At 35.9% G+C, this 13210-nt stretch overlaps 1 protein-coding gene across 1 annotated transcript; it reads right to left on the reverse strand.

Annotated features, from left to right (window-relative positions):
• Nucleotides 1–509: 509 nt before the first annotated feature.
• LOC139116451 (neuropeptide FF receptor 2-like) lies at nucleotides 510–5939 on the reverse strand. The gene is made up of 3 exons (XM_070679077.1): nucleotides 5881–5939; nucleotides 3627–3792; nucleotides 510–3062 (listed from the first exon to the last, which is right to left on the reverse strand). Exon 3 carries the CDS (start codon nucleotides 3037–3039, stop codon nucleotides 1939–1941), a length of 1101 nt encoding a protein of 366 aa, XP_070535178.1. The 5' UTR covers nucleotides 3040–3062; nucleotides 3627–3792; nucleotides 5881–5939; the 3' UTR covers nucleotides 510–1938.
• Between the last annotated feature and the right edge of the window lie 7271 nt (nucleotides 5940–13210).

Raw genomic sequence — 13210 nt, forward strand, 5'->3', positions numbered from 1 at the left:
TAAATTGTACTTTTGCTCCGTAAATGTATATGTCACACGATAACAAACACAGTATTTGTCATGGAAAGGTCTGTTTCAAATAATACTTTCAAATAACTGAGTAAAATTATATATCACGCAAAGAGGTTTTAACAGGTTTGAAGTTTGCAGGAAAGTGTCTATATGAATTGTAAGATTGACGGGAAACTCTTTATTTCTATCTTGTTAACTGTTTATTCACCCGGCAGAGTAGACAGAGCAGTTTCGAAAGTAAGTTAACCATTTGTAATAGTTTGCTTCTTCGCTGCTTCAAGAAGTAAAATCGTTTAGTTAATTAAATAAACTTGACACTGTATATTTTAATAATCACTCGGTAGCATAATAGAGAAAGATAGATACATGTTACTCTGTGGTAGCATTCAGTCAAAATTCAAAACTAGCAATATGAGAAAACTTGTCGTATCTGCTGAACTTAGAACATGTCAAGCAGACAAACGACAATGAAGTGATTTCGACAAACGTTGACTTTCGCATTAAAATAGCTGGCTTTATTGAGATCTTATTGATAATTACAATCATCAATAATGCTGTTGACATACATTTCGTCAAAACTAAATGTTACAATTACTTTACTTTACCTTACAATAAACAATTATTACAACATCTTGGCAGTATCATATCAAACTGTCTGTAATAACTAATTATGAGATTTTACAGAGCTTATCTAGTTAGTGGCACATATCAATTACTGTAAAACAACGGCCTAGTAGACGATTGCATATGAGTAAGGTTATTAGGTCAGGACAGTGTGATTCGATAAAATGATACTAATAGAGCTAACGTGTTCTTTGTTTGTAATCAGGGCGATAAGCGTTGTGGTTTTTTTTCTATGCAATCAATCAATGTCAAAAGAGGATAGCACTCAGAACAAGTTGAGTCGGTTGAAATATAGATGGGGTATGGATGGATTAATAGTGGATTGCACCATCGAAAATCTAACGAGAACGGTTCAATCTGACACATGGAGTTCCGTTTGCAGTTCATCACTATAGAGTCGCGCTAAAAGATGTGTGAACTGACAGATAATCGCTCGTTACTGTCGCCAACGGACAAACTACAATAGACTAATTGCTTCTGCTTCTGCATATCCAACATCGTCTCAATACATAGGTATACACTTTGCCATGGACTGTGTGTGTCTTTAACCTTACTCGTTGCAACATAGCAACATTTGGATTGCAAAACAAAGGTGCATTTCTGCATAACTGTGGACGAGTTGGTCTTGAATTTAGTTTTTACTCTCATTGTCACAATTCATTTATTTCAATTTTATAAAAAATAGGCAATGGTAAGAGGCACTTTATAGTACATAAAAAATTCCAATCGAAATGACCAAAGAACTTTAATGAGCAGGAGTCATAATATTACATCAAGGCATACCAGTTATATCTATGTAACACAATCCGTTACGTAATGATGATTTGGTTAGTTTCAATAAATTGTGACGTTACAACCACAGGAACTCCAAAAAGTGATATAACACCTTAATACACATATACTAGAAAAAGAATTTATAAGTTTTACTTTAATTTGCCGAAAAATTTGGATTGATTTTCAAGGCAAGAGGTCTTTCATTCTGAAGTTACGAATTTATGTGACACGTTTTCTGCAATAAATTACTCACACGGTAAACTATGTTTTGTAGCAGTGCGTACATACATTAAAATCAATAACATGAAAGAACATAAAGGCTTGTCATCAAACATATATTACCTAAGGCTTGTCTTTATTCGGGCAGTAACGAATGCCTTGCCAAATGAGTTATAGATTTTCTCATGCCGTGGACGGGGGAAAATAGTGATGAATTTCTGGTAACGCCTAGTTTCTCTTGGTACCACACCTTATCAAGGGTAATAGATATAGAATATTAAATATTGAATCCGTTACAACACTTTGTAATCACTGGGCAGAAACTTGAGTTGACTGCGTTGCAGACACGTTTATCCGGTTGGTAAGTGTCGGTGCCAATGCCTCTGGGCCAACCTTAGTTTCCTTGAAAAAGCACGGAACCATGTTCGTGAACTCATTTCGGAAATGTTCGTTATAGTAAGCGTAAATGACAGGGTTGATCCAGCTGTTGCAAAGGGATATAAGTACGGTTATGTTTGCCGGTGTGGCTGAAAACAATAAGGGGTTGAGGGGCGGGTCTGTCTCGTGTGTGTAGTAGATTTGCAATGAATACACAGGACCCCAAGTGAGAGCAAACTGAATGACAACGAGACTCAACATTTTTATTGCTTTCTTCTTGTGTCGGTTTGAGGAGTTACTCGGAGATTTGCCGAACCACAGTGTTTTGATCATTATGCCATATAAGGCGCCTAATACGATTAGGGGAAGAGCATATAAAACAAAGAAGTATTCAACACGCATCCATTTGTCAATATCCGGCCGAGTTACTGTACAAATTTGCGTGACGACTACCGACTCGTTTCCATCTTCTTGGGTGATAATCTTGATTCCATAGTTCGCGTAAACTTGGATTGAAAAAAGACCACAGAAGAGCCAGACAACTCCGCAGCACACAAGTGCTCGCTGAACGGGCATTTTTGGCTTCAGCGGGAAAACGATGGCCCGGTATCGATCAGCGCCGATGCATATCAATGAAAACGTGGTGCCGCACATGGCACAACTATGGAAAAATGCAGTGATGAAGCAAGGGATCGGGTGACTCGTGCGTCTTCCGTATGCGAAGTCCATGATATGAATAGGTATGAAAGCAATACCGATGATAAGGTCTGATATCGACATAGAAACAATAAATACATTGGTTGCAGAGTTCCTCAGCTTTGGCTGACGTATGACTGCCACGATCACCCACACGTTACCGAGGATGATAAGAATCATAAGTACGACGCAGACGACTGTGGTTGCAAGGGGCGGAGTCTGCATTCTGGCGATGGCAGCGACAAACTCAGCTCTCCATTTCATATAGAGCTCAAGTTCACTTGGCCCGGACGTTTCCGTTGCATTTGGCGCCACTCCTGCGGTCAAGTTCTCCATCTTTCACACGAAGATGAAATACGCTGAAAGATATTACGGAAGTTATTTTATGACAACATATTCATAATAATAGTAATAACAATTAAAACTGATAAAGCGCCAATATCTCTATGAATTGCTCAATTGCGCTTTGAGTATAAAAACAAATGAAGAAAAAATAACCACAAGGCATATTGCTGTGATTCTACCATTAGTGTGAAGTACCATATGTTGATCTATCCATAGATATTATCCACATATCTCTCTAATTAGATTCCGTCCGATCTAATTTGAAATATTTATTTATTTATTTATTCATTTATTTATTTATTTATTTATTTATTTATTTATTTTTATTTACATATGTATTCAATATGCACATACTTAACCTTTTCAAAGTTTCATACAGAAGGCATCACAACAATAAGATGACTGTTCAAGTTGCTGAAGGGCATCTGACATTAAACATCCAACGACACACACTAACAGAAAAAGTAGGTAAACATCAGGGAATTCCATGTCCGCAGATACAATGAATGTCAACTGTGTGTTTGCCGTCAGTGATAGGTAAACAAGTGTGGTTTGTAGAGTCTCAAAAGTACATTTACCTGTCTATCAATGTTGCCCTCGATTTTTAAAAAATAATAGTGTATTGTATAAACCAACGTAAACTGACGCAAGACTAACTCGATCTCCACGTCGCTCACGTGATGATAAAAGTCCAAGTATGCTTGTTTCTATGAATTCTGGAACCCAATTGTCCTCAGTATAAACCTGTAATTGAAATGACATGAAGCAGAACAATTAAGCCAAAACAACTTCTGACAGACTGTCGCCATTCGTAAATATGTAGTCTTCCGTTGGATCTGCCCTTATCTCATTAGCATAGGCACTGCGTACGTGCCGTTGTGATAGTAACATTCAAAGCGTTGTAGACCTATGTCTCAACCATCTCATGGTATTGAATGACAACACTTAATAAAACTCAAAGACTGAAGTCATTTTGAGCGTTTTTTAATAAGTAAGACCATATGAGCGTGAACGTTTCACGTCACCAAAGCGTGCTTAACGAACGATAGATTGATAAATGATACTGCATACGCGACACATACTCTGTTTTACAAGTGTACACAATTGTTTTGAGCAAAGGGTTTCATAGTCTTTGTTGGTATGATAGAATTACGACTACGTTAAATTGTTCCGCCGTCTTTTTTCTACTAGTCACACTTTAAATGCAGTAGTAGAGAAATAGCTATGCAAAATAGATAACCAAACACGAAACTAATTAAAATTCCACATCATATTCTGCAACAGGTTCATCTGATATTTACCAAAATAAATGCTTTACTTTGCAAACAAATACCTTCCATTTCTATGTTTTCTCTGTTTCTCCGATATGTATGATGCCCCTGGAATGGTTAATGATCTTGGTGAAAACATCATGTGTTTATACTTTGTAATATATACTCGGTACAGATTATTTTTTTGCGAAAGACTCTTGAATACGTGACTAGGACTTTCAAAGCAATACAAGCCAGATGTAATCGTAATTGTCTCAATTATTCCCTCGAGTGATTTTGAGTCTTCCGTTCAATTGACACTTTGAGCACACAACATACAATGCGATCGTTTTCCACTGTTGTTTGGTTACTTAATTCCTTAGACATGTAATCTTCGATCACGAACGATCACGTTACATAGAGTTCGAGCAGAGTTCGTCGATCTCGTTAGCCTCTATGACAACAATTTACAATCATACAACAATATATATGTATGTATTTATATATTATAAATATATACACATATACATATATATATACACAAAATGTATACAATATATATATATATATATATATATATATATATATATATATATATATATATATATATATATATATATTATATATATATATATATCCCCGGGGGCGGCAAAACAACAATCGTGTTCACGTTCCTCGGGATTATCTGGATTTTCTTTGACCTACAGTCATGGGGTTCCGAGGCTATGAACATGATATAAATACAGTGGAAATAATTGGAAGACTGTTTGAAATATAGTTGAGTGAGCAACAAAATTATATCAGCGGTAGGTATGGTTAACTTATCTGCGATTTTCATATCGAGTAATATCGGAATCGGCAGACTTATTTGGATTGGTCTTTTTCTGCAAAGAATTTGGTTCGGAAAGGAAAACATGTCTTGAAAAACATGGAAGATGTTACAGCGTGTTTCCAAATAATTAACGACAGGCCGGCATGGAATGTTCCATATTACAAACTAGCACTGATAGCATAATGAAAAATCCATTAGTAAGAAGTATAAATCTTTCCAACATTAGTTATGAGAAAGACAGTTTTTTTCTTCCATATGTTTTTTGAAGCAGCCACATCAATACAAAATACATCAGTAAAAGATCGAAATGTAAACGATTAAAATTATCCGACAATGAAGGATCAACAAAATGTGGCAAATCTATCCCGTTTGACAGAATTCACCGCACAATTTTAAAAAGTGAATAAGCAAAGTGGTGTTTCTTACAGGAATAAATATGATCTCATTGGGTTTATGGGGTACTCATGAGGTTCCTTTTATGCCCAAGGCAATAAGATGAGTAAAATATACAAGTATATGAAGTCATTTCATGTGTAAAAATGTATTGTGATACTGGATATTGATAGAATGTTTTCTCAACAGTAACGACAACACAGATCCCAAGGTTTTTATAGGAAGCGAATACATCCTTGATACTGCGATCGCAATAACAAAAATGCCTGTTTGATAATATTTTTATGTGGGAAGTTATCACCCTAAAATGTTTTCATTGGGCCTTTCCGTTAACAAGCAAAAACAAAACTCACTTACCTGTTTGTAGCAAATTCTCATATACGTCTGTTCCGTAGACATCGGCAGATTGATCTGACGGACTGTACCAAATCACAAACTATTTTACCAACGTCAGAGTTTAATTTTTTAGCAAGCCTGTTCAGGCGCATGCGCTGAAATTAAGCGAGTAACTGTCATTGTAATTTGTTTTCTTCTACCTCAACGCTGTTATGAAAAACTGCTTAATGTATCGCTACACTGCCAACATTACAAATGCGATCGGGGACTTAACAGGTCAACTATCATCAATTTCAATCTGACATCATGTCGAATGTGACTTCTTCGAATTTCACAACGTTTTATTCGTTTATCCCCTCTTACATATTTTTTTTCGAAAGAAAGAAGAAAGAGCAATCTATTTAGCAAACAGCTCTTGTCTAAAAAAATAAATCTAGGCCATTATACGTGATATGTTTACCCGTAGTAGTCTACCGTATTAAGTTGTTTTAAATAATTATCTGAAAATGTTCTGTGAACTCTTATGAACTCATGTTGATTTCTTAAATTGCATCATGAGGGTTGTGGAATAAAGTGAGTGTTAACATTAACACTATAGTCCAACTTAGAAGTAGAACGTCACTGATTACTAATTGAAATTTACATGTCGGCAAAGACTTCCTTTACAACGTCAAGATGAACAGATTGTTTTCATTTGAAAAAAAGCGACTTGGATGCATACTGTTCCCCAATCGGTTTACGTAGTGTAACAAATAGCTCATTGATCATTTGCCGTGTTTATTTAGTCACTAATTACTCATCAACGCGTCGCTTACGCATTCGATGTTTAACGCGAGTGAACTCAACACATTGACAAACGCACTCTCTCCACATCCCTTTTAGTTAACATACATACATACTTACATACATACATACATACATACATACATACATACATACATACATACATACATACAGGCATATCGGCACCTACCTACCTATCTATCTACCTACCTACCTACCAACCTACCTACCTACATACATACATACATACATACATATATACATACCTGGTGTGGCCTTTGTAACAAATTCTCAATGGTAATAAAGATAGGTTGTTCCCCTTACCGGAGAGACGTGTAATAAATCAGAATTTGATATAATAATTATCTTAATCCGATTTCCCGCTTATCTAACTGAAATTTATGTGAGTTGGTATACAAAACAACTTTCATGAAATCAGCAGAGCCGACCTCAACCCACAGCTTGTGTAAGCAATTCCTGTCACAGGTAATATTTTTAGCACTGTCAACGTTTTGAACTAACAAATGCCACATCCATTGAGTTCGAACACTGAAACTGCTGCGACGTTTAACATTTCGAAAACAATCAGCGATGATGTAATATCAGTAAATTTATCTCCATTCTGATCAATGGTTTTATCATTCATCTTTGTTTATTAAATCACATAAAATAATTTACCGTCTTTACTGTCGATTTAATATGCCTTTTTGATTTACCCCTGCATTTACGAGCAGATTAATTTATTACATCACAACAACCGGAAATATCATGTTACTCAAACTAATACTAGTAATAGGGGCTCTTTCTACGAAATTTCCAATTTTACATGACGTGGTCAAAATGTAGATATTGCGTGAACTGTATGCATATAAATTATTGAAGATGAAAGAATCAGTGTGGATTTCATTATTAGTTTCAATCATCCTGTCAAAATACGAATTGTCTTTTGAGCGGCACAATACATTAGCAACTTCCGTTTTGAAAAACAAACTCGTTTAACAATATTTGTTTACGTAGTTTTCAGTGTCACAACTACGAAGGCATCTGATATATCGTATGGATCATCAGTTTCAGTAAATTCTCGATGTGATTCGAACCCCCGACGTTCGGTACCCAGTCACCTAGCGAAGACGACAGAGTTAAATCCACCCGGCTAAATCCTCAACCTTTAAAAAGAGTAGACCCCGAATCGACTCGGAGCTTCTTTGTTACAATTTTTCCCGACTGCGACCCCTCCACGCACTTAAGAGGTCATGAAGCACTCGCATGTACATACTCTCTATCATTTATTACATGCCAAGATGTGAGTGCAAATCAGTGCATCGATTTGAATAGGAACATCCAGGGAGTTAGCGGGCCGTGTGAACGAAGAAGGGACCGGTTTCCAAAGTTACCCGGTCCGGTGATGCCCTGTGAAGTTTTCGACGTCAAAGAAAAAGTAAAATATCCATGCAAGCACTGCTATTTTTATTTGTTCGATGCTGGTCGATACTGGTAAAATTGTTTGAGAATGCCCTACATGTAACCGTGACTAAATGTCAGAGGCTTGTAATAAAAATATTATCGTCTGAATATCATAGGTTTATGTGCCCTCGCAACAGATGACAATTTACCCTCCTTGCGTCGGGCAAATTGTCATCTGCTCTTAGGCGCATGTGTATTTAGGCAATAATATATAACATAACACACTAACTTTTTGAACCAATTGATACATCGCTCAACGGTGCGAAAGACAGCCCCGGGGACAAACATTATTCTCTTATCAGCTACCGTAACGTTAATCTTTTAAAATGGTACCGTTTCATTTTTTATAATAACAAACCAAATAAAATTTTACTATCCGCTTCATATTAATGCAGTATTGTAGCAGTTTCAATATCTTTTTCAAAAGGTTAAAGCGTCCGAACGAAATGATAATAATTATCATGCGTATTTTAAGAGTGTGCAGATGGAGTGCATCGTTATCCGTTCGCTCACTAACCCTCTATTTTAGAAACATGCTGTATTTACATGTTAGCTGTATTTTGTTTTTACAGTAACAAAATTCCTAAAAACATGCAGGTATGACATTTATACTTGCAAGATATCGTATTTGCAAATTCCTTGTATGCCTATCTTCAATTACGATAAGCTTACTGTTGACGGAGCCACGAAAGGTGACTCCTGCAAAAAATATACTGAAGGCTCCTTCAGCTGCTTGCTACAAGTCTCCCAACGAACTGTAAACTTCGAACTGTTTGGTTTAATTATACATCACCAACATTAGTTCAAATGAAAACGCAAGCTCTCTGCAGAATGATTATGTCATAAATATGCCGTAGCGCTTGACTGGCGTTGAGTAGCCCCTATAGAGGAAGCGAACGTTTCATTGTTGTCGATGTTAGTGTGGACGTACAGTGCTCATTTCAAGGAGCACTAGCTCCATCAAAGAAGATAGAGAACTTCAAGCAAATCTCAACGACAAATATAGTCGCCACTTGAATAGAAAAGGGATTTCTGACGACAGGCCTTGGGTTATAAGGTGTTACATTTCCCACTTTCAAATGCCAAATGACCTCACTTTTGTTACAGTGTAAATGAGATGATTTTTATGACCAGCTTCATTTTCCCTTAAATTATCACGAGCTGAGAATTCATGTGCATGTAGGCACCTTTCAGTGTACATTGAATATCGGATAGATGAATCTTCACACATGTCATTTTCAAAAGAAACCTGCACAATACGTTGTTCTCATTAACATTCAGTCGATGTACAGTAATTATCAACTCATTCGTCTCCGCCTTTAAAGTTTGAAATGTATGTAAAATGGTGTTCAGCATTGCATATGTGACTCTCGTTTACGAAATTGTCACGAAAAACACGTAAAATCGAAACCATGTAGTTGTTGTTGCTGCTTATTCGTGTAAACTTTATCATCTTGGTTGTTTCTACCAATTAACCAAGCGTCAGCTGTATCTCCCAAGCTAAACGCGTTCAATATATAATACGCAGTTTGTAAAACAAACGTGTCTATCCTATCAATGAAAGACCAATAAGCTAAATATCTTTTTAATTTTTTCATCTCAAAATATCTTGCCATCTGAATTTACCATTTAGAACAATCTTCAATGCATTAGAGCAAATTGAAACTACAGTGCAGCAGGTGCATGTAAAACTTTATTTTAACGTCCCATCATTTTCAAAAAATTTTACTTTATAATGAACATTCCACTCTAAAAGATTGCTGTATTTCTTAATTTTGTTGAGTCCGTCATAAGTCATGAATATGGTGAACTCGTTCAAATACTTTGCGGCGTATCGTGTGGGTGTGTCAATCTGTAGCTTATAAATGAAGGTCCATTAGGTGATGAAACATTATATTCATAAACCCTTCGTACATCTTGTGTGATGCATGAATATCATCTAAAATCAGTACAAGATGTACAGTCTGTCTGTTCATGGATTAGTCGTATAATATGGTGCGTAGATCTTGTCTTCTGATACACGACTCAGTCGTTCGTATGAGAAGTGCTAAAGGTGCTGCAGATGGCGTGGGCAGAGGATAAATTTACAGAAGGTTAAGCTTTATATTGGCCTTTATCAGGCGAGAGATTAAGATTCACTTGAGTTACTATAGTTCTCACTCATTTCAACGGCATGGATAAGTAAATCTCACTGCTTTTCGTTTTATATAGCGTTGCTTTATATGTCTGACTCACAGGTCTTATGAAACGTAGAAATGATGTCACGTTTGTTGATTATTTTACCCTCTATAATCCAACATTTAAATTGTATCCCTACTCACAACCGTATCTACAAAAGAACTGTTTTCACCTTACGCTATCAACTGGAATTTTAGGAAAAGGATGACTGACATTAAGAAACTTTAATAGAATTGAAGATCTGCAAAACAATCTAATACAGTTCACCTTGATTCCTTGTCCTCTACGTTTCCTTTCAAGTCATTGAATCAATTTTATTATGCCACAAATTCTTTTTCCAAACCGAAAGTTCATGACGATCACGAAATAAATAATCAACCAAATCTATTTATAAGAAACCGACTATAATTGAAATTCCAACGATACAATATGAGTTCAAAAGACTCGAACAGATAGATAGTATTAAGTGAATTCAAAATTAAATCCCATGATCAGGGTAGACTTTAAACAGTATTTTCATTTTCAGGTTTAGTACAAGATTCTAGAACAAATATCGTGGGCCGAACATATGCCTTGAGGGTTCTTCCGAAATGGACAAGATCTAGTTGGTGTAGAGGCTTCTGAAGAGACATTTGGTAAGGACACATTTATAAAGATTCAACGAGCATGAAACATCTGTCATTGACAAATAAGTAGCGAAAATAATGTGCACTGATATATTATATGTCAAACAGAATTTCTGACAAAGGTGGCATTAAATATTCTTTTGTGAAATGAATTTGATGTAATTAGGTATCTGAGGCATCAAAAGAAGTTATTTACGTTAAGCTTTCCGGATTACAACACCTTCGTTATGAAAGAAAGCATATGTTCAGTTTACGGCTTGTATAATATCAAATGATCAAAAACGTGATATACATTGTTTGCAAATTGTTTCATTGCATAGTGCGAAAATGCATTAAACGGGCATCGGATATTTTCGCTGATGTTTTTCAAGGTACATTAGTGTATGAATGGATAGTAACTTCCTGAGTCTCATTGCACGCATTTTTCAAGTCATCATTTGCAATTGAAGCAGTTACTATGACAACGTGATGTAATCACAAGGTAAAATTCCTTCATCGAAAATGAAGGACACCATACATTTTTTACTCCCTAATGTAGAAAACAGTCTACGTATAATAGCAAAACGAATGATGATCTCACGTTAATTACATAAACAAAAAGTGTTATTAATGCTAACATGTTAAGATGAAGCTCATTATTACAAGTAACATAATTCGGAAAAAAATATTGCCGAACGTTCGTGGTAAATACTTTAAAACCATGACACGTTTTCGATACAAGTTATGTAAACTGTACACTGTAAAATAGCGGACGCTAGACGCGTCTTTACGCGTTCAAAATGTACATGTCAGTGTTCAAATGTGAACGGCTAGTGTTCATATTGTTAACACTAGTGTTCATAATATTAACAATGATGTTCTAAACCTGAACACTATGTGTTAACAACGATCTCCTTCGAGTGTTCAAAAACTCAGCATCACAGAAATTTTACAATACTGTGAAACAATTAACAGTCTTTTGTGTTTTTTACTTTACAATGGCTATATTAAATTTACTATTGCTTCATTGACCGATAAACGTACACGGATTTTGGTGTAACGAATTTCACACTGAATGAAAAATATTTCCGGCCTACAATTGCTGAAAGCATGTTTCTTTCTAAAAAAGGAAGTATACAAAATAATTTGTTTATTACGGGTTGAAAGTTTAAAAATTAGAAAAGAAAATCAGAAAACCACCATGAACGTTTTAATTTTAACATCGGCGTGCAAGAGGCGTTCTACTTCTAAACACTTGGTGTTCAAGTTTGGTGTCTTTTCCTATCCCATGGTGCATCAAAACGGAAGTTGCGACATTTTTCATGTGAACGCACCCTGAAGTCGTCATCGTGCGGAAGCAAGACCAGAAAGGGTAAGTTTCCTCTCCAAAATAGTAAAATGTATTAGATTTTTGAAGCATCTATATTATCGTCCTTTGAAATTAATTGTATTGTACCTTGAAATAGCTTAACTAGGTGAAGAAACCTGTTTTTCTTTCATGGCTGCTATACCAACTAGCTGTGACTACGCAGTCGTACTTTTGGCCATAGCCTATCGATCGATCTCACTCGGGTCAATGGTCATCAAAACACAACTGTAGCGATAACCCTTGACCTGAGCGCGATCGATACGCCTTGCATAGTACCGCTGCGTAATCACAGCTAACACATGTCTTTTAGTAAACACAATCGCATGTAAAACTTCAGTTAAACATCGTAGAGTATACAATGTATTGTTTCAGCATATGAGAGTTAGGCTTTTTTATTTTAATCAGTTGATGACAAGAAGCAGCAAATATTTTGTAACAGTATTGAAGAGAGGCACTGTATATGAAAGTCTCCCCTTTTCCTTAAACTAATCAGCCCCTTGTCTTTCATTTAAAGTTTCATCTCGCCATATTACCTATTGTTGCATTTTTTCAGGATGTAAAAAGTTGGATTTAACTGAAAATCGAAGAGTTGTTACAGAAGCTGGTGGTACAGATAACGAAGAAGATGAGTGTACAGGTAGCTGTCTGGAAACAAGCTTGAGAACCTCAGTTCATCTCTAATGTAGATTTAAACTTCCATGGGTCAGTAACTGAATTTTGATAAATTTCTGTATTTTTGTTCTGAATTAATCCAAGCTTTGGTAGCATACTATGATCAACTAACTTTTGTCGGAGAATAAGCTTTCACAGACGTGTAGTCTCCCTCATTTAAATTAAAGCTGAAAGCGACAGACCGTTCAGAGTAAAAATGTCCACTCTGAATTACTGATTTTTCTGAAATTTTCACTCTGAATTTTCTGTCACTGCACTTTCTGCTTCAATTTTTTCATCT

This window comes from Ptychodera flava, chromosome 17, assembly GCF_041260155.1.
Source record: "Ptychodera flava strain L36383 chromosome 17, AS_Pfla_20210202, whole genome shotgun sequence".
In the NCBI taxonomy this organism is placed as follows: Eukaryota; Metazoa; Hemichordata; class Enteropneusta; family Ptychoderidae; genus Ptychodera; species Ptychodera flava.